Raw genomic sequence first — 22,293 nt, forward strand, 5'->3', positions numbered from 1 at the left:
CTAGAGTAATTTATTCACAGTACCTACTTCTGTGTCAGTTCTTAAAGAGAAAACATTTAAGGTACAGCAAGGTACATGGTTTGTGTGTGAAATTATTTCCCAAAGAAAAAAAAAACCCAAGACCTGATCCATTACCTGAGTTATGAATTACTCTTGGGAACCAATAAGATAGTTGGGATCACAGAAGGGAGAAGTAAAACTATTTCAGTCCATATTACACAAAGAGATGAACTTTTATTAGATAGAATAACAAGTCACTCGAGGTTACAAAAGAGAGGCAGAAAAACACTCTGAGTGTAACGTGACACTTAATGCATTTAGTGACTCAAAAAGAAAAAAATCAAGACTGAGTGACTACTCCCTGTGAAGTACATAAAGGTAAGAACAAGGATAAAAAGCCCTGAAAACAGCATTTAGAAAGTCTTCTTTATAAATGGAATGTTTATGTTTTTACTCCTACATATTCTGCAATTGCAAGAGATTACACAAGGAGGTAGTATCTTAGCCTTTCGTGCTGAGAAGTCTAGGGTGACCCTGATCTGATGTCAAGTAGCAGTTGCTTTCAAACTTCTGTAAACACCTACTGCAAACACGAACATCTCACCAGGCATTTGAACTCAGCTTTTGCATATAGAGTGCATCTAAAAAGTGAGGTATATTGATGAAGCTGCATAGTGAACTTTATACAATGCCTGGTTTTGGTTTAGTCCTGACGCTTGCCCTTTCTCTTAGCTTTGTGATCAGCTGTTACTGCACAGTTCATTTTAAAAATTAGAAAAGTAGGGTTAATATGCAATGGCAAACAGCATAAAAGCCTTAGTTTTTACATAAGCAAAACCTGCTTATTGAGAGGAAAAATAATTACAGTGCTACTAAAATAGTTAAAGACTAGGTGTGAAACCCCAGATGAGCATGACAGAAGCCAAGAATCTGTATTTCTAGAGCAGTCCAAGTTTAGAGAAGGCATTTGTTTCATACATGTTTATTTTCAGTGTAAGGCATATTTTGGCGACACCTAATAAAAGATATTTCATTACCACAGACAAAAATGTCTAGAGGCTTAGTTTTGGTATCTTTATCACTGCAGAACTGGCACGAGTGATAAAAAGAATAAGTGTTCAAATACACATAAAAACCCTCTTACAAATCATAAAGAGTGTTGTGACTACCCTGTTGGTAAAGGTGCTCACAACTGATACTCAGTACCCAACAACGGTACAGCCACTTCCAGATCCCCAATGTTAATGATACGATGTATATATAAAAATCACATCAAATAGGATTGTTTATACAGTATCTTTGATATATCAAAAATATTTTTAAACTGTTCCTTTTGTTTATTTAACACTAACTATGAAAACAGACCACTCAGTTTCACACTGATCTAAAAGACTGAGAATTGGGGTTGCAAGTAGTGCAGAATATCTTTACAATTATAAGAAAGATAAAAATCTTATCACAAAATAATTCATGCAGCTACTGACATATTTCTCCTTCTTCCTCATATGTAAAATAAGATTAAGTTCTTTGGACTTTCAGTATTGTCAACTGCTACAGTAAATGATACCTGTACCACAGTTCTCTAGAGACTTTGGCAAGGTCTGCCTGTTCCCTTTTCTGTGAAAGGGCCTTGAAAACCTGATGATGTTGAGAGCGCTTTTCTCCCTGAGTCTTTAAAACATCCCTGGTTTAAGTTAACCGGACCTCTATGGGATCCGGGCTGTTTAAACCAGGGCACGTTAACTGCAGACAAAGCCTCTTCTGCTTTTCACAGATGAAGAAGCTGAGAGTGAAATACTGTTTGTTCCACCCCTTTACTTTGACAGTGCAATGGCGGATTAATTTTTGTGTTAAGTTCTATCACATCTTTGACAAAATCATCATTTCCTATAAAGTCTCCAGCAATGATGTTAATACATTCTTTTTTTGGTCCTGGATACTGCTGCTTTATCCAGATTTTCAGGCATGGAAGACTCCGGAGTGTCATTTTCTTCAATGATCCAAATGGGTGTAAGAGAATATACCTTAAGTTTTCAGTAAGGTTAATCCCCGCTACAAAGAATTTCTCTGAAACAAAAAACCAAAAATCAGAAGGTGGCACATTAAATATTGCTTTGAGGAGAACAGAAACTGCTCAGCATCGCATTAACTCCAGATCTCGTTTCTCTAGGAATCATTAAAATACTAACTTCACACTCTTTCTGTATGGTTTCATATTGCTAGAACTGTTGCAGTAGGCTGTCTCCCCTTCTTGCAGTTTAGCTAAATTTGTCTAAATTATTCATTGCAGACTAAAGGTTCTCCACTAACTAGTCCTCCTTTGTAAATTGTGTTTGTTTCTGTAAGGGTTGCTTCCAAATGCTTAGCTGTCCCCCGTGACAGCCGGGAACACCGGGTGCATTTTCCCTTGGCCAGGGTGTATGCTTTTGAGCAGTTCTCCCCTTCCTCACGCCATTCGTGCACATCACAGACCTCCATCAGGGGTTATGAACCGAATTTCATTCGGCGTAGACTACACCAGCGTGCTTGAGCGCTGCTATTGCCTAATGCAGCTGCAGCCTTCATGCGCCATTCTTGTAGGGGCTTCTTTATTACAAGAAGAATAGCGTAATGCATTCCCTTGTCACCAGCGCTGCCTAAAGCAGCGAGCACTGGATTGAGGAAGCAGTCTCCTGTGAGAAGGGCATGACCACACCAGCTAGCTCTTCTGTGCTGAGGGCTGCTTTTTCATGGGATCACGCAAGTGAAGCTGCTGCCGCAATTTATACAGTCTGTGCGTGTACGTAGACTGATGCATGTATTTGCAGCACCAAAGATGAACGTTGCACTCGCCCACGGGTGGGCAGAGCACTCAGCAACACGGGCGCATCTTGTGCGGGCAGCATGCACAAAGCAATTACATCCCTTAATGCTATGACACCCAACTTCCTAGTCCTATTCGTTCTGCATTGCTGTACATGCCCCTTGTTTCCTCCGAGCCGCTCCTTGTGCCTACCTGGACGGCCCCTCTGCTTCATGCGCTCTAAGAAATGGATAAGAGCCCGAGTGGCAGTTTTGTTTCCCCACCAGTACGGGATCGCGGGCCACAGCTCGCAGTGCTCCTCCACTTCCGTGTCCTCTTCGTACGAGACTATAGCCTGATGGCCGCGCTGCCACATGGTCCGCAGTGTCGGCACCACCTAAGAGAAAGCGTGCCCGGGTTGAAGTCAACAGCACAGCAGCATTCCCAAAGTTCACACACTGAACGTGTGAGATTGCCTTGGCAGAGAGGCACAGATTCAGTTCAATTAAACTTCTAAGCATGCAGCCCAGTAGGTCGTTGGCTGGGTTACAAGCTGCAGTGGCAATGGGAGCCTGGGAACTTCCACAAATTCCTCCTTATCATAGAATCGTTAAGGCTAGAAAAGACCTCTAAGATCATCAAGTCCAACCGTCAACCCAACACCACCGTGCCTACTAAACCATGTCCCAAATTGCCACATCTACATGTTTTTTGAACAACCCCAGGGATGATAACTCCACCCCCCCTCTGGGCAGCCTGTTCCAATGCTTGACCACTCTTTCGGTGAAGAAATTTTTCCTAATATCTAATCTAAACATCCCCTGACAAGGGAGGTTTCCTCCCTTTCCTTGAACTATTCAACTATGGTAAAGTACATAACTTATCTTACACCTGTGTAAGAAGAAACCATGCCTGCATCAGCCCTCGTGCACATACCGCTGCTGAAAATTTGGTGGGAGAGGAAGACACAGGCCATTTGGCAAAAGGAGGTAGGAGAGGGGCCAAGTCCTACACCCAGCTGTAGGAATACAGACACAGAGAAGCAGGAATAATTTTGGCAAATGCCCCACATTGATCCAAATTTGTGGCTGTAGCCAAAGAAAACTGAACTGCTTAAGACTTGGTAAGACTAAATGTAAGTCTTCAAGAGATACATTCTGATTTCTCTAAGTGGAAAGTTTCTGAAACTGGGGTGCCCCAGACATTTTGAATTGAGAGAGGGGAAGACTTGAGTCAGAAACCTCAGACAGACAGACAGGCTGAAACAGGTCTGTTAAATTTAAGTGTTTCAATAAGAAATGGCATTTTCCGATCCTCAAAAAGTTACCATCAGACAGAATTGCAGCCCTTGGACTAGTTTTATTTGCAAAACCAACATATTTAACAGGTATTGTTTAAGAATGTTGTGGTTAAAAGCTGTATCTGTTGCTTATGAAAAGAAAGCAGTGGCTTTTTGAGGTTCCAATTAACTTATTAAAATAAAAGCCAAAGGCAGTTGAAAATGTTACGTAAATCTTTGAAAAGAGCCGAGGGTTGAATGAATATGGGAATCCCTCTGACTTCATCCAAGAGAGAGTACAAGCCCCAATTAGGTCAGAAAATACTCCAAAATTAAGACACAAGCTACTCAAACTACAGAAATCTGTGGTTGACAAGCCTTTGCTTTATTCCAGTTGCCTTTCTGAAGCTGGAATCTCAAAAAAAAAAAAAAAAAAAAAAAAAAAAAAAGAAGAAAGTGTGGGATAAGAGCCAAAGAATAAAGCTACCAGAAATATGTACAGGAACACAGGTGCTTATTTTGCAAACAAAGCAGAAGTGAAACTAGATATCTAACAAGGGATTTTTAAACCATAGTAACCCACATCAAAGGAAAACACCTTGAATAGTTAAGGCAATTAAAATTTTAGACACAATGTAATGTCGTCATGCTGTGGCCTATGCCAGTACTACATACAGATCTCTACTTAGCAGTTGCTTCCTAAATACTTACCTATTTTTACGACAACAGAGTTGCAGTCTTGAAAGACAGTAGATACCAGATTATTTTAGAATAAGTGAGCAAGCACTTGGTTGTTTGATGTTAAATCTGAATCTGTGATCCTGAAAAACCCCACAGCTACCTAACCTGCAATGACATCACTTGCAAAAATGGTGAGATCCATTGCGGTTGTCACAGACCCCATAGAGATAAAGTGTTCCTGGTTGAGGGAAGTACTTGGCTTCTCTTTTCTCCAGTGCCCTTCCTCCTCCCGTCCGGACATCCCTTGGAAACATTCTTCTTTCTTCAGTCAAGTGATCTCAAACCATTCATTCATCATCTTCGTACAATGAACTATCAGCAGCAGTTTGCCCCTTTTGCAATTAAAAATTTTTCTTTTTAAGAGCTGGCCATGTGTCTGAAAACCAATTTGCCCATCTTCTCCAGTATTGCTCTGCTCATCCACGACTTATGCACTCAAGTTATTTGGGGAAAACAATAAAACGGTGTCACTCAGGTCTTCAGTTATTCATCTGAGGCCTCAATATTCAGAATCCCCTAGTTTTGCTGAGAATTGTTCTATTTTAACTCTGCTGTACAAAACACTTTGAAATGGTAATACTCACCCACTACTGACACACCAGCTTCAAAGGCTGAATTCGAATCGCAAACAGGGTCATCATTATCCCGTACCCCTCACATCTCCAGAGAAAACCCTCTGTTCCTGTACATCTTTGAAATGTTAATTGTTTAACTGCTAAAAGCTCCCACACCTTGTAAAAAACAGAAGAAGCTAAAAACCTCAACTTCTGAAGTTTAGCAATCAAATAATTTCTGATTATTTAAATTAAGGCTTTTCTGGAGGATTGGGTGACTGGAAGCACGTTAGGCTGGTTGGAAGGTCAGCTCCAGCTCACATCCAGGAAAGAAAGTCACTGCCACCAGAAATGCACTGAGAGCAGAGACATTATTAAGAGGGACCTCAACAGGCTGGAGACATGAGCTGACAGAAACCTCACGAAGCTCAAAGGAAAATGCAAAGTTCTGCACCTGAATGGACAGACCCTATGCACCAGGACAGACTGGGGGCAGGTGGGTAGAAAGCTTCTTTGCAGAAAAGGACCCGGAAGTCCTAGTGGAACACCAAGCTGAACGTGAGCCATCAATGTGCCCACGTGACAAAGGTCAACTGCAAAGTGGTCTGCATTAGTAAAGGCACGGACAGCAGGTCAAGAGAAGGGGTTCTTCCCTTTTATTCAGTACTTGTGGGACTGCATCTCAAGTACTGTGTCCAGCTGGGGCTTCCTCAGTACAAAAAGAGTCATTGACATGCTGGAGCGAGTCCAGCAGCACGCAACCAGAGCGAGCAGAGGATGAAGCGTGACTTGCAAGGACAGGCTGAGAGAGCTGGATCTGTTCAGCACGAAGAGGAGAAGACTCCAGGCAGCAGTGAGACCTGTCCATAAACACCTAACAGGCAGATGTAGAGACGACTTCTCAGAGATGCATAGCAAAAGGATGAAAGTCAGCAGACAAGTTACAGCAAGAGAAATTCTGATTAGATAGACAGAAGGAAAACATGTTCACTGTCAGAGTGGTCAAACGCTGGACCAAGCTGCCTAGAAAGGTTGTGGAATCTCCAGCCTTGAAGATATTCAAGGATGGACAGGACGCAGCCCAACATAATGTTGAAGTTGGTCCTGCTTTACATGGTGGAGCTGAACCAGATGACTTCCAGAGGTCACTTCCAACCTAAACTATTATAAATAGCATAAAAATTCATCTATAATTACTGCTGTGAAAAGGCAGAAAAGGGATTCTTTAAATACTATAAATATAGTATAGACTACATTTATAACACACACACACTTTTTTCCTTTTTTTTTTATAACAGAACTCAGACAGGACAGTGGATGGCAGTTATGTCCCTACTATTGTCCCACAACTCAACAGACATGACAATCAAATTTAACTCCCTCCTCCACACTGTGGCATGTAGGTTTGCTTTATCTACTCCTACTCAATTTTATCAGGTAGAGACCTATCTCTGATGTAGTAAATGTTACTTTTCTTAGGTTAAAAACATAGTGAAAGTAGAATATATCTAAAAATTTGGGATCAAAGATCTCACTGTAATATACCATTCTTAAAAATTAGGAAAAAAGGATCTAATACTTACATTTCTGGGACACAGTTTACACTGGAAAATCTCTTTTATACAGGCAATAAGATGACAGTGAAGTTTCTTGCTTAATCCATCAAAATTCCTGCAGGCTAAGATAACAACTTCCTGAGGATGCGTTTCCAACCACCTTAACACTTCCCACAGAATATCCTACAAGAGAGAGTTACGGCAACTTAGAAAGTCATCTCTGCTATGCAGGGGAAAGGACATAAACCCAACAAAGCATTGATGGTAGGTAGGGCAGACTCACAAATCACAATAATAAAAGTCAGCGTAGGTTTCTGGAGGACGGATATCTGACGGCCCGCACGGTGATGCGGAGAGACGCACCCCAGGAAAACCTACTTTCCGCAGGTCTGTGCTGGTTTGCTCTGGATGTGGATCTAGCACACTACACTTAGCAGCTTTGTATTTTGATAATATCCATGAAACCCCTACTGCCTAGAGGCAGGTTAGCAGTAAACTCATCTTCCCAAGCTTCTTTAAGGACAAACAACGTGTTAGTGGCAAACTCAAAACCAGGGAAAAGCTCTGTGCTTGCTTAAGCATGACAGGACCTGTTTTCCTCATTCGTTATGAGCAATGACAACTTCCCGAAGACTGTGTTTAACTAGCAGGGGAGTCAGGCACTACATCTCACCGTTTACATGAGCATGCCAGTCACCAGGAAATCTCAAGGCCTGAAAGGGTTCAGACTCACGAGTATGAAACTGAAGTTTAGCCAGTTAGTCTGCAAACGAAAAGCGGCATTAGCTGGCTGTGCCTGCCTGTACAGGGCCCAGCAAGTGGGAAAAAAAAATGTAAACTAGTCCAGTGACAGACCACATGCAAAGAGCAACTCACAGTAGTTTCTTCATAGTAGCTGACAGTAATTTGATCGTGGGACCTGGATTTGAGACTCTCTACCTTTCAGTGAAATACTTCTTCCTCAAGAAAAAAAGTGTTTCTGTGATTTTATGAGGCTTTTAGTACCTTTGTTCCTTTAATAACTTCTCTTCTTACCAGGGAAACAGGATTGCCCTGGGTAGCACCCTGGACAACGCAAGATAAACCCCAGAAACATCAGACACCTGGTAGGGGATAGGTGGTGGAGAGCAAGGCACAGCAACTCCGGTTTGAGGATGAGGAATTGATTGATGCTCCAGTCTCGCTTGCAGCTGCTGAAACTAGCTTCCAGCCCTGCTAATTTTCTCCAGCTTGAAGTCCTCACATTAGGGAAACAAATAACCTACTCAGAAAACCTTGAACCAGCATTTTCAGATTATAATGTCTCTTAAATAAATGAAACAGCACTGTTTTTACAGCCATCCCAAAGGTAAGGATAATACCTGTACAGTAATAGTTGTGTAAATCATATGCACGAAGTACAACGTCAAAGATGGATCATTAGCCTTGTGTGCAATCCTAAAATCCAGATATCTGACTCCAGCCTCAAGTTGCTCCGTCACAGTCAGTACCTGAAAGGTGAAACAGAAGACAAAGGTCCTGAGAGCTTGGAAGAGATTTGCACCTTTTGTTCAGAAAGCCAAAAGAAGTGTACAAAGTTAGCTCTATGACATTTTTCACAGGTCTTTCATCTTTTAAATGGCACTATATGGCACCAACTTGCAACTTTGAAGTATTTCACTGTCTGACAAGAGGCAACCTGATTTCCCTACGGCATATACTGCAGGTACAGATTAGATTAGTTTCAGACCCCTGCCCTTGTTGTGTTCTGAAAGTTAAAGATCCATTAACCTGTGCGTAAATACACAATCACTCTTCACGAGACTATCTGCATGAGCAAAAATTGCGGGATCAGCACCTTAGAAATGCTGTATTCGTTTTATTAGATCAAAGACTTTATCATGGTTGTCTCTGCGGAGCTCACTTATCCCCAACAGAAGGAAAAACAAAAATAGAAAAAAGTACTGGCAATTGTTCTTTTTCAGGATAAGGTTTCTTTAAAAGTTTGATTTAACCTGTAGAAGTCCCACAAAACAGAGGTTCTCCTCTATTTTGACTTTCCCTTGGACCTCTCCTACTGGATTTGAGGGCTGAATGGAACAGGTGATAAAGCTGAATTTTTGGGGCAAAAAGTCCCAAATGATGCGTCTCTTACCTATATCAAGGCTCTCTCTGTGTAAGAAAATAACATCAATTTAATTAAAAACGTTTAAACACTGATTTGCCTCAGTTCAGCCTGCTACGGACAACATTTTTAGGTTTCAGAACGAATACACTGTACAGATTTAAGCTGGAAAGGATTCAACAAAAGCTAAATCAATACAAGGCGTTGCGCCCGAATAACCACATTCATGGCTCCAGTGCTGAGACAGAGCTTAGACACCCGGCCAGATGCTCACCCTGCCTAGCAGCTAACTTTCTGTTCTTAGGACGGGAATTTACCCCCCCCAGGCTGTGCCTGAGCCGCAGCGCTGGGGAACAGCCCTGCCCCGCGCGCCCCAGGGCGCAGGTGGTGCGGTGGGCTCAGGCCAGCAGCTCCCTCCACGCCTGCTTGGTCTCCTCTGGGCTGGAACAGTCAAAGAACTGATTCGTGCCCAAGTCCCACCTTCGTTTGGAGCACGCTGGAGATGGGAGTGCATATGGCTGTAGGTTATACATAACCTTTGTGGCCAGAATGCACCAGATGAAATTGCTGCTCTGAACTGCCCTTTGGGTTAATTAGTTTCTTCCTGTTGACTGCATGGGAAAACTAGACAAATTAGACTCTCTAATTGGGCACCTGGGTTTGGATACTGAATTAGACAGTGTGAACATTGACCCCCAATGGCAAAATTTAAGAGGAAGCCTTGGGGAGCAACGCTGCTTAGTCCTGCAATCTCACACCAGGCATCCAGGGAACGAGCGGAAGTTACATACCTGACATCAGCCATTGCACAGGAAAGATTTGGGCCTCTGGAATGACACCCATAACAGCCAGGGCTCAAGCCAGGCACCACCTCCTAGGCACTGGGGCACCCAGGAACCTGTGGGTCCTACCATCGGTAGGGGTCCTTGATATCTGGATGCCGACGGGTGGAGTCAGCGCCTCACAAAGATAACTCCAGCGCCGCAGAGCTAAGGAGGGGCAGGATTGCAGCCCTGCCTCTTTCCCACCAGCGCCAGGCCACTTCCTGCTCAGCACGCTGGGGTCGGACCACAAAATTGCCATAACGATGTGAGGAGCTTGTTTGTCGCCAGCAGGGTCACTTCACTGGCCAGCAACCCACAAGTTAGGAGGTATCTACATCTTTCGTTGGCTTAAGTCCCAAAGCAAAAACCTACTCAAGACAAGGCACTGTGCTAAGCGAGTGCCTTTCCACATCAATTCATCACTCCCGTTACATATTTGATATCTGGTAGCATCTGAGATGCCAGTTTGCCAGGGCTTCAAACACAACAAAAAGAAGCCTAGGCATAATTATTGCCATTTATCAATTATTCAGTTCTAATTCCCTAATAATGAACTACTCCTTCAATAAGAACAAAAGTGAAAAGATTTTTGGTACCTCTTTGATGCCAGAAAAGTCTGTTCTTTAGAAAAATCTTCAAAAGCTCCAGCTTAAATCATGATCCCCAATTTTGTCTTTAACATACACTTGTGAGGAACAGAGAGATAACTACTAGCTTAATATTCAGACATTTTTAAAAATGAACTAAACTTTACGTAAGGGACCACACCTTCATTCTCTTAATTTTTATGTAAAAAAAGCCTCCTTTCAACAAGATTTTTGTCTCTGCTGCTGGGTTAAATACTCACACAATATAGATAGGGAAAACAACTGACGTCACACAACAGCGATAGTAAAAATGGACAAAGTGCAAGTGCTTTTGATTATAATAATATTAAATGTTTTTATAACAACAATAAACATGTGAAAAAGAAGATGAGTTTCTAGTACCAAGTGGTCAGCTTTAAGCAACATCTTTGTTTATGTATCATCCCCACCTCACTTACAGGCTTTTTCCCCACAAAAGAAGATCTGGTATGTATAGCACCTATCTCATACCCCAATGTGCTGGTTTTGGCTGGGACACAGTTAATTTCCTTCATAGTAGCTAGTACAGGGCTATGGTTTGGATTTGGGCTGAAAACAGCGTTGCTAACAGAGGGATGTTTTCGTTACTGCTGAGCAGTGCTCACACAGAGCCAAGGCCTTGGCTGCTTCTCACACCACCCCACCAGTGAGTGGGCTGGGGGTGCACAAGGAGTTGGGAGGGGACACAGCCGGGACAGCTGAGCTCAACTGACCAAAGGGATGTCCCATACCATATGATGTCATGCTCAGCATGTAAAGCTGGGGGAAGGAACAGGAAGGGAGGGACATTTGGAAAGACGAACACCATCACTCCAAGTAACCATTACGCGTGATGGAGCCCTGCTTTCCTGGGGATGGCTGAACACCTGCCTGCCCATGGGAAGTGGTGAATGAATTCCTTGTCTTGCTTTGCTTGTGCGTGCGGCTTTTGCTTTACCTATTAAACTGTCTTTATCTCAACCCAAGAGATTTCTCATTTTCACTCTTCCGATTCTCTCCCCCATCCCACTGGAGCAGAGTGAGCGAGCAGCTGCGTGGGGCTGAGCTGCCGGCTGGGGTTAAACCACAACACCCAAGAACAGTATGCCACGAAAGCGCAGATTTCCGGGCAGCAGGCTGTTCTTTCATTGTGCACAGGAGAGCATGAGGACTCTCAGCACAAGCTTCAACTTTGCCCAGGCATGACGAGAATGCTAGACAACAGTTACCTGTGTTGTAGACCACTTCATGATAATGGGGTGCACAATGCAGGGTATACATTTGTTTAAGAACTTCACCAGCTTGGATTCATTGCCACTAACAGCAGAGTTTTTATCCAAGCAGTACGTCATAGTGTCGTGACTCCCTGTAGAACACAAAAATACATGTACAGAAAATGGCATTTCTTAACTACTCAAGCACCACAATGCATGGTTATATTGCGTGCGCACACCAGACGTGCCATCCCATTTCCAAATCACACACCTATATTGCCTGACAGCCTATGTAGTTATGGAAAAAAGGTGGGCTTTTCTACAGAGGTTGCTCACCTGACATTAATAAGCTTAGTGTGAAATCCTTGTCAAGGGAAGGCATCAAGACTTTTCCATAAAGCAGTCCCCATCTAAACTAGACATCGTTGTTTGCCTCAAAGCACAATAAAACGGCCTGCTTCAACTAGCATCTTCCACTGAAATAATTATCTTGATGTAAAAACCCACTTTTTTCAGGGAATAAATAGCTGAAGGCTGAATTTATCTAGAATTTGTCCTGTTTAAAGAGTTGTCCAAATGCAGGATTTCATACTCCAATCCCATCATCTCTGCACAGGAAAATATGACTGAAAGCAGAAATTCATCTTCTTACACCTTTGAGTGGACCAACCTGGTACTTTAAGCATTTATATCTTAAATATCTGGTAAAAATGCCCTCCTGAACTAAACACCCACATCCCCTACAAAAACAACATAAGTGGGTGCTTAAAAGGTTTCAGAGGCAAATCCAAGTCTAAGTTTACATGTGATAGATGGACAAGATCCACTTCTTATGGACTTCAAAAATTACCTCTTTCCAAAACAAGGAATTGCATAGGGACAGGCTTAAGCATCAGAGCCAAGTACAGCCTGCCCAAATATTTGCCTTCTTTGAAGTCTTATTAAATCTGACACATCTCTTGCATCATGTTTAGATGAAACTCTGTTGCAACTCACAATTTCTTCAGGACAGGCAGCCAGTGATTTTGCTAGCTTTTTCTGTTCCATTATTTCTTCTAATTTTATAAACCATCAGTAAGAAAAGCTAACAATTCAGTGAAGTGACTTGCTGGGATCTTTACAGAGTATCTGCAGGGAAATTGCATATCATTTGGATGTTTTAAGTCTTCTGCCAAGCAAATTGTTCACTGGTGCTAGGAACTGACTTCTTGAATGGTCAGTCTTACTGGTGCCAATAGCAATATTTCTAGTAGCCAAAGTAAAAAGACAAGATCATATTTCAAATAAAGAAAGTTCTTTGAAACTGTCAATAATAGTTTAATGTTGCACTCAATTTTTTCACCTTTTAAAATCTGCTTTCTGTCTATTTTCGTGCTTTAAACACCCAAACCAAGCTCATTGCAGATGGAAGATCAATAATGAGGGCATGCAATCAAAGAAGTTTATCTTACAAGATGTAAGAGTCAAACCATTAAATACCCATGGATCAAATCCAAGTCTGAGAGAAGCAAACAGGATTCCATCGATGGGCATTGCATCTACTGATGCCAATCAGCAAACAGATAGTAACCTGTCATTTAGGAGTCTTCTTGCGATGTCAGTGAGTTACAGTAATGAAAGGAAGATGGGTATATCCACGGCACAACAAATATGATGCTAAGATAGTGAGCTAGCACCAAACCAGGTAGCTTCAGACCTTGAAGCAACATCTCCCCAGCAGGACTGTGCTGAACCTGGTGCAAACACAACACTAATTACTGAGACTTGCCTCTGTCTCCTCGTCATGCTTTCAGAACGCACTCTCTCACATTTCTTGCATGCCTTGTTGTCTTCTCTGAGATAAGCTTCCGTTTCCAAACTGAGCCTCCCTCAGTCATTGCTTCCTCTGAAAACCTGCCAAAGCTGTCTTGACCTGCTTTTGTTCTGACCTGGACTAGAAGAGTTTTGTAGGTCAGCTGGACAGCCACCAAAATCTTTCAAGCTAATAGCCGGCAATGCTCTGTAAAAGTCCTCCAATGTTTGCTGAAATGGGCTTTTCTTCACACCTGTTCTCCATGCAGGCATATTCACAAGAATAATAAGCATTCACAAGAATAACAAGGTCACTGTTACGGGAAGAGCCAGGAAGTCAAAGGCATGCATCAGCAGGTTCTCAGCATTCTACAACATCCACTGTGAAAGCTTTTTTAGAAACAACGTGGTTCCTTTTCCACCAAAAAAACCCACTGAGCATGCTACTGACTTTTTGAAGGATTTTTGCAAGGAGGGGGAAGAAGAGAACATGACCTTCTTTCTTCCATCATAAGATAGCTATTTAACCATCAAGAAAAGAAAATAAGTAAGAAATGTAGGTTTTCTTTATAACATCTGTCCTGGGGTCCTTTCACACAGGATTTATCAAACCAGAGATGCGCTTGTTTTGAAGTTAACATCAATCTAAATTACATATCCAAGTAGTCACCATGAAATAAGCTTCTGGGTTTCAATTTTAATCAAAACTCCACACTCCATTAGTTCACGGGGTAGGGGGAAAAAAAAAAAAAAAAAAAAAAGAACCATCCACCACAGTTTTTAGGTCCTCCCAGGGCTCCATCTACTGAAGACAAGATTTTATTTTCCCCACTATCTCTAAAGATACATCTTTGCTAAAGTTAACCTACAATCCTGTAGCCTACATAAAACATTCATCCACACACTGTGCTGCTTACCACCCAAACTACCTGTCGCATCTACAGGTGCAAGAGAAAACACAGGCTAGACTTTTCTTTAGTACCATTTTCACTGTGGAGGCAAAGGGAACCACTCAAGAGGTGACAGTCCTCCAGTGCCTCCCCATGTGTCAGTGAAAACGGGTTCTCCCGTAACTTCTTTGGACAGAATGAAGAAAAAAAAAAAAAACCACAAAAACCACATCTATTCAAGGCAGCAGGGAAAAGCAATAATATGTAAAAAGGCTAACGATACACAGGTCTGAATGTAGTACCAATGAGGACACCAGCCATAGCGCAGTTTTCATAAGCAGGGTCACGCAGAAAATTCAAACTCTTTGTTAACAAATGTTTTTATTAATGTAAAGTCCCCATCCTCTCTTTTTCATACTGTTCCAGCCTCTTTTAAAGAGTACAAAAACAAATAAGGTAAAATGCTATTTCTGTCCTTTTGGAACCATTTTATTATGTAGGAAGTGGCAAGAACGTATTAGGAAAATCTCATCATGGCCCAGATAAGCAAATGCTCAGATTATTAACACTGATCTGACTTATTTGCACAGTGACTGCATATAAGTCCCTCTTCCTTTCCCTTCCAAAAAAGGAAAAAAAAAAAAAATCCTTTTTTTCCCCCCTCCCCTCTAAGAAACACCAAACATTACAGACTAAAAATATTCACATACACATCACACAAACCCTCCTCCAAGCCCTTCTCCCACACACTGACCCAAATAATAAAGGTAGCCATCCTGAAATGGGACAAACAGGATGTTCCAATGCTTAAATGACATGCTAACAAAACAGCGGAGAACAAAAGTTGATCTTTACCTGGAAGAGCTAAGTTATAGAGGGGAATATCCCAGAGCTTCTCTGGTAATCGTGACATCCATTGACCATTTTCATGGCACACGTGAACAGAGGTTTGCAAAGGGCCTTCCATCAGTGCCTGTTCTAGGACTTCACAAGATGTTCTGGGAGGAAAAAAGAAAAGAAAAAGAATAAACCATTGCATGTACTGTGGTTGAATTAATACCATTGCACCTGTGCAGAACGGATTTATTCATGCTATAAAATATGAATCCTTCTCTCAAGTAGTTGCAGAAAAACGTCAAGAGCTTCTCAGCCGTAACATACACTGCTTTTGATAACGTTGTCTCCCAGCACAATGCCAAGGGAGAGCTCCAGCTTCAAGCTGGTAAATTGACCAACTGAAAGAAAAAATAGAGCAAAAAGCTTCATTGGCATGGAGAAATTACTATCTACATTGGCTATTGCGACATCATGAGGAGTAACCTACCTCCACTGTGAAACAACACCCGCTCCCTGACCCTCTGCAGCCCTGGGAGCATGGTGGTGGGACCAATGGCAGGGCCAGGACAGGGGCTGAGCCTACAAACCTCAGGTCCTTGGAGAACACTTACCCTGAAGCATCAATTCAGCTGCCACAACAATATCTCTGTGAAAAGCCTTGACCAAGATGTCAGGACACTGGATTTTCAGATCCTGCTGGCTTCTGGGACCAAAGAGGAAAACGTCCATCTTCTTATTCCCTGTTTTGAGAGGATCTCTTGATGTCTGGTCTTATCACCCGTACCGAGCCCACGATCACAAGTACTTCAGTTTCATCAGACCTTCGTGAAAACTACTCTGAACTGTTGTTCTTGGATAGAAACCTCTCTGGGATCTTCTGCAAAATTTGCACGGGTCATGCAGGAGTGCCCGTGGGTAAAACCGAGCTGAGAAATCATGGTCATCACCAGGGCCTACTACAGTTGCCCTGTTCATTTTTCATTTTATGTTCTCCTGGATGATGCAGAACATAAAGATGAGCTCTCTATGTCTTTTGTTTGGTTGGTTTCAGGGTGGGGTTTTTTTTTTTTGGGGGGTGGGGGGTGTCCCTAGAATGTCCCTGAAGTTCAGATGGTGTTTTTGGGATGAAAGTCTTTCTTCTTCTCACTGTTTTCAAGGCTTTAGCTATTTTTTCCACAGCTATGTAGTGGGACACTCTCTTTTAGATCATGGCACAGCGATTACCTATATTAATAATCACACTTTCCTTTTTAATCCTTTTTAAAAAAAGCTGTCACTGTGAATGATTCCTTCTTGTCTGCTACAGCAACGGCAGTAAGATATGTATTTGTGCAGGTTCTGTGCTCTGCCAAGCTTCCTCCCTGGTCCCTTTTGCTGCATCTCAGCACATCCATTCCTGAGATTGCTTCTTCCCAAAGTATTCTTCAGGTTGCTTTTGGGAGGTAGTTGCTTTTTCTGGATTTACAAGTGAGCCATACTGTTTATATGAAGAACATTTCCTTAAACATGGTGCAATAGTTTTGGAGGTTTTTTTGGCAGCTACATAGGGTCATCTGAAAGGCAACTTTAGGAATTGCATTCCTAAATTTTCTATACATACCACACACAACAATCACAATCTGATTTTACATCTGCCAATGCACATAGCATCAGTCATACAGCCTGCCTTGCTGTGCCTTTGGTGGGGCTTTGGACTGGTCTCTCTGAGTACAGCCACTCCAGTTAACATAAGAATGGGACCGTGTTGGCTGAGGGAAATGCCCAGCCACCCCTGGCAGCCTGACACAGGCTGCATGTGTCCAGTATACAACCTGGGGCTTTCCTCCTGGTGAAGAGCGGCTATTTCAGAGGTTATCCATGTGCACAAGGCCATGGTGCAAGCAGGAAAGAAGTGGTTTAAACCCTCTCTTGTTCCCTTTGTCTCCTTATTTAAAAAAAAAAAAAAAACCACAGGTATTTGACCGCCCTAGTGCAAAGCCCAGTGGAAAAACTCCCATGGATTTATTTGGGGGGGGGGGGGGAGAAGAAGAAAAGAAGAAGAGGTGCAGATCTTTTCATCCTGCATAAGGAAATGGTCTCTATATGCCACATCTAGTATTATTATTCTTGGAAAGAAGTTCAGATCTCAGGCATATCAACTCATCCCTCCTCTGGCTCTGCAATTTAACATGCCGAGCTTCTGCTTCCTGCAGACCCGTTGTTCTGACAGCAGAGGTCCGCAGCTAATCTCGTCCCCTTTTGCTGTGTTTTGTGCTTCTTCTGACAGCACATCACTGCTCACCGAGCGCCACTCTGCTCTAGTCTGCATACCACGTACCACCAGCATGGACAGAGGCTGCAGAAGTTTAACGCAACATTGCTATTTACCAGTTGTAAGAGACTGGATAGTCTTTCTCCTTCCCCAGCTCTGAAGCCGACAGGAGCTGTGAGACTGCAGCACGTGGCAGCCCTTACGCGGGTCCTATACACAGACTACAAACCCAACTACAGGCACTGCTTTTTCCTCTTTTCCTTGGGATCCGCAGCTCCCCTTCCAGATCCTTTGGGGCTGCCTAATTCCTCCAATCCCCAAAGCCACCCATGCCCCCCTAGAGCAGGCACACAGCCCCAGAGTGAGCAGGGGGACCCTGTGAGCCCCAACAGCCAGCCAGACCTTGGCCTAGCACAAGCTCCTCTGCACCGACAGCACTCCCAGAATGCGTCCAGGGGCGCAGGTTTACCTGCTGCCACCCCCTCCTCCTGCCATGTGCTCTCACCACCTCGCTTGGGCCAGTGTAGGCACAGCCCTACAGCTACAGAAAAAAGCTGGGGTTTTGCCACGCTAGTCCCTTACACCAGTTCACCACCAAGTCAGGACAGCCCAACGCTGGCCCACGCTGACGAAGCCCCTGCAGAGGCAGCAAGCTCTGCTTTGTCAGGCTGTACAACAGACCCCTCGCTGCTGCCCGGCCAAAACCCATGGGCAGCAGGTTCTCAGCCTGGTACAAGCTACCGTCAACACCCCAATCTCTGTGGGACCGGGACACTTCACAAGGAGTATCCTGCTGGGCCTGGGGAAAGTCAGCAGAGAGCAGAAACAGCAAGACCAAGCCACACTGCGGTCCTGCAAACACAGACACGTGACAGATTCGCATCTCATCATCCTCCTCATCTTCTTCCCACTTCCCTCCACAGCACCCTGAGGCGGGACACGGCAGCCACTGGGAGTGCACAGCAGGAGCAGCAACACCGTGTCCCGTACAGAAGCAACTGGACCAGATTTTGGCCTGATGCCCCGCGCAATGCACAGCCCTAGATGCTCACGCCGCCACCTCCAAACTCAGCTGTTACCTTGTGTTTGAGATGTGGCATATCCTTTAAAGAGAAACCGAGGCTTGCCTGGAGGAATTAAACTACAACGGTTAGCTATCGCCTCTCATGACTAAACCCCAGACTCCACAAAGGAGAGCTGTGTCTTTATTGCCCCTTCCAGCCTACACGTTGTTGCCATGATTAACTAACTACCCTTGCTCCCTTCGTTCATGCCAGCTTTCTGACCTGCCCTTGGGCAGCCCGAGTGCAGGCAGCAATTACATTTTGAGGACTCTACTGAGACACAAACAATAAATAAGCAATAAAAACCGCAAACGTGCAAAGAGACTAGAAATCACTGTCCTTTAACCTCGGCACACCAAGGGCATCAGATGGGATCTCACCCGGGTTATGCCCAAAGCGTGCCTTGCACACGCCGCCCCACCAGCCCGGAGCGCTGGGCAACGGCCAAACACCACGCAGTTCCGGGAGGGCGATATAATTAAGGAATGCTTGACATAATTAAAACATTTGCTGCAGCCAACCCTGAAGCTAACGAACATCACGGGAATTACAGAAAACATTTTGACCAGAACTACCCGAACTGTCACAGCGAGGAGCAAGCTGCCAGCCCCGCCAGACACGGGGGCGATACCACGGGAGACGGGGGCGATACCACGGGAGACGGGCTCAGCGCCCCCACACCCCGCGCCCGGCAGCTGCGCGGCCCGGCCCGACGCCCACCAGCCCTCTGCCGTACCCTCCGGGGAGAGGGATTCCTCCCTTTTTTTAATTGTTTTACTTACTCCGATGAACGATTCCGCTTCCATCTCAGCTCCTCAGGGAGACTTGCGCACCCCCGGCTCCCCCCGCGCGCTGCCCGCACTCGGGCGGGGGCTGCCCTGCCCTGCCCTGTTCTGCCCGCCCCGCCCGGGTCAAGTGACCGCTGGTTTGAGGAAGATGAAGGAGGGACGAGAGAGATGAGGAAGAAGAGGGGAGGTGGTTCTGGGTAAGTGGCGCTGCCTGAAACGCACAGGTGAGACGCTTAGTGGACTGCAGGTGTATTGCTTCGGCAGGAGCCTGCAGGCAGGGGACAGGCAGAGAGATGCCGGGGTGGGGGGAACACCACTAATAGCATGTAGCCATCCTTCAACTGCATTTACAAATCTATCAATTAAAAAAAAAAACAAACCCAAAACTTAAAAAATATATTTACCAATATATACATCAAGTACCTTAATTGCCTGCTTTGTCTGACAGAGTTTCTATTTCTTCGGTTTGCAGAGCTAAAAAAAGAATTCACTAGTTCTTTCCCTCCTCTTCAGCTTGTACGGCCCCTCATCCGTGGTGAAGTTCACTTATATTTATTATGGCACCTTGCAGAAATCTAGGCCAAAAAAAAATCTCCTCAAAAAGCTTCCCTGTGTAAGGAGGCAGGAGGTACGTGAGTGAGTGAATGGCAGATAGAGGTAAACATGCAAATCCTCTGGGTGTTTTTGGAAGCAGGGTGCCTTCTCAGCCTCTCAACAGGCTTTCTGGTGTGGTGGAGGAAGCTCCCCTACTTCAGATCCCTGTTTCAAAACCACATTAAAATACACAGTTCCTTAAATAAACAATGGTGAGCCAAAACTGAAATGGAAAGAATGGATAGAGAAGATTAACTTCCCTTTCTCCTCTGCAGGGCAGCGTTCCCAGAGAGTTGTCTACAGCAGAACTGGGATCTGACTGCTCCAGGATCGTACCACGGTCAGGACTAGGGAAAATTCAGGCTGCTGCAGTGTTGTGCTTCTTGATGCAAGGATGTATTTTCCAGATAGTCCTTTTTCACTGTCTCATTTTTGCATGAGGCAGAGCAAAAGGAAGAGCAGTGTTCTTGCACAGAATAAAACTTGCTGTGCCAACAGCAGCGGCCAGACCAGGTTAACGTTCAGCTAATTGAGTCATTCCCGTTGGTGAGGCCCAGGACGGCAGGGCTGCCTGGGCTTCAGAGTTATGCCACAGTTCTGACTGCTGTTTATATATCAGCTCTTACAGAGTATCACAAAACTTGCTGGAGGCAGATGCAGAATAGACGTGCAGCAGGTTGTAAAGCTAGGCACAAAAAGGACAAAATGCCAAAAGAGGTGAAGTAGAGCAAAGGAGAAGGTAAGAAAGAAAAGATGCTATTTAAAGGCTATGTGGATTTGCACTGTCATGAGAGAAAGTAACTGAGAATGGTTACGGAGAAGTACTACTGTGCTCTTCATGGAATGAAAGTATGGAAAGTATTTCAAACAGGAAAAGTTAGGAGGAAAAATCAGACAAAGTCAACTTTAATTCTTCATTTACTGAGAAATTTAAGACTACGGAGGTGTGACAAAACAGCAGTCAGGTGGCCTCTGGATACTGCTATGACAAATAAAGTACAATCAGACATGGTTCAGGTCTTGGAAAGCAAACCTGTGTGAAGTTGTTGGGCCTAGTGGGGAAAACATGACTGTGCAAAGGAAAATTTAAAAGCTATTTTTGTGTTGATTTGAAATGAATAACAGAAAACTTGAAACATGAAACTGAAATCCCAAAACATTTTATTCTGCAGGCATTACAACAGGGCTTTACACCGTTGTAATGTGAAGTATCTGCTGACGGATGTTCAAACAATTTTGCAGGTCTTACCTCAATGGAAATACTCTATCAGAAAATCGCAAGCCCTCTCCAAACCCTCCTAATCCCCACCCTTTCAAGTCTGAGTCTGGGTCTCAGTTCTCCTTCATTTGCACTGGAATTACTAGAGATGTCAAAAGAGTTGCTCCTGGTTTAGTCCTGAGATCACCATCTCTGTAGAGGGATTTAGGAAGCCCATAAAATGAGGAATGACAGGAAATTAATCAGCAAGCGATTAAGCCCTGAATAAGCATGTCTCCTGAGGAGGGGTCAAGGCAAGGAGAACTTTTAGCAATATTTGCAGAAATAATGATAAGGAGATTTCAGTATGAGAAAGCAGGGGGATGAAAAAGCCCAAGATTTCTCAACCCCCTCACAAAATAAATGTCTGTATTAAAAAGACTGATAGTGGAGTTCAAAAGTATTGGACAGAGAAGAACTTAACCAGAAGGAGCTTATCAGATTTTGAAGCATTCAGTAGTGAAAAGGGTTGAAGCTGGTAGCGTCTGAGAGAGTCAAAACAGGCAGGTACAGAACCTTCAGCGTGGGCATTGATGGAAATGCAGGTCTGATTTATAGCTGTGGATCAGAGTGAAGTATTTCTGGTTTGTTAGTCACAGTGACACCAGTCATGGAGCCTTAGACTGGAGTTTATGCATTTAAACAGCTTCAGCTTCCTAAAATATGCTACACTTTGAGGGAAATCAGATGATTTTTCAGAGGACTTAGAGGTTTATGAGATTTTTTGAATGGTTACAATATTTGGGATGTTGCGTGAGACTTTTCCATCCCAGTTTTATATTTGCAGACACGGGACATCTTTTCTCTGTGCTGTAACATACAGAAATACCACTAAGCATTTAAACGACCTTAACTGAATGCCGTGGATTTGGGGTGTTTGTTCTGGGGATGTTTGCAACACGCTGCCAATGTGTGTGTTTGCTCCTGCCCAGACTTACTGATAAGTGCTCTCAACCCTCACCTAATTTCTGTCTTTGGGAACAAACAGGCAGCTTAATATTTCTGAGGGGAGGTTGTATATCTAGCGTCAGCAGCCACGATGGCTCCTGAGAGGGGGGGAATCAGCAGGGAGGGAGGTTGCAGCACCAGCAAGGTCACTCTGGGCAATAAAAATACCTGGGAAGAAAAATGCAGCCCAGACCTGCTGGGAGCTGTTTTCTG

The 22,293-nt window shown here is 43.9% G+C and overlaps 1 protein-coding gene across 3 annotated transcripts; it reads right to left on the reverse strand.

The window, feature by feature from the left end:
- Positions 1 to 214: 214 nt before the first annotated feature.
- On the reverse strand, positions 215 to 19,403 carry PLCXD1 (phosphatidylinositol specific phospholipase C X domain containing 1). Of its 3 annotated transcripts, XM_054813817.1 has the most exons (8): positions 19,275 to 19,368; positions 15,789 to 15,917; positions 15,196 to 15,338; positions 11,675 to 11,811; positions 8,274 to 8,402; positions 6,940 to 7,095; positions 2,996 to 3,179; positions 215 to 2,067 (listed from the first exon to the last, which is right to left on the reverse strand). In XM_054813817.1, the coding sequence occupies exons 3-8, from the start codon at positions 15,305 to 15,307 to the stop codon at positions 1,769 to 1,771; spliced, it is 1,017 nt and encodes a 338-aa protein (XP_054669792.1). In that variant the 5' UTR covers positions 15,308 to 15,338; positions 15,789 to 15,917; positions 19,275 to 19,368; the 3' UTR covers positions 215 to 1,768. The 3 variants fall into 3 exon arrangements, with proteins under 3 accessions (XP_054669792.1, XP_054669791.1, XP_054669790.1); XM_054813816.1 differs by lacking the exon at positions 15,789 to 15,917 and having other exon boundaries at positions 19,275 to 19,403; XM_054813815.1 differs by lacking the exons at positions 15,789 to 15,917; positions 19,275 to 19,368 and having other exon boundaries at positions 15,196 to 15,403.
- Positions 19,404 to 22,293: the final 2,890 nt, after the last annotated feature.

Source organism: Grus americana, chromosome 1 (genome assembly GCF_028858705.1).
Source record: "Grus americana isolate bGruAme1 chromosome 1, bGruAme1.mat, whole genome shotgun sequence".
NCBI classification, from domain to species: Eukaryota; Metazoa; Chordata; class Aves; order Gruiformes; family Gruidae; genus Grus; species Grus americana.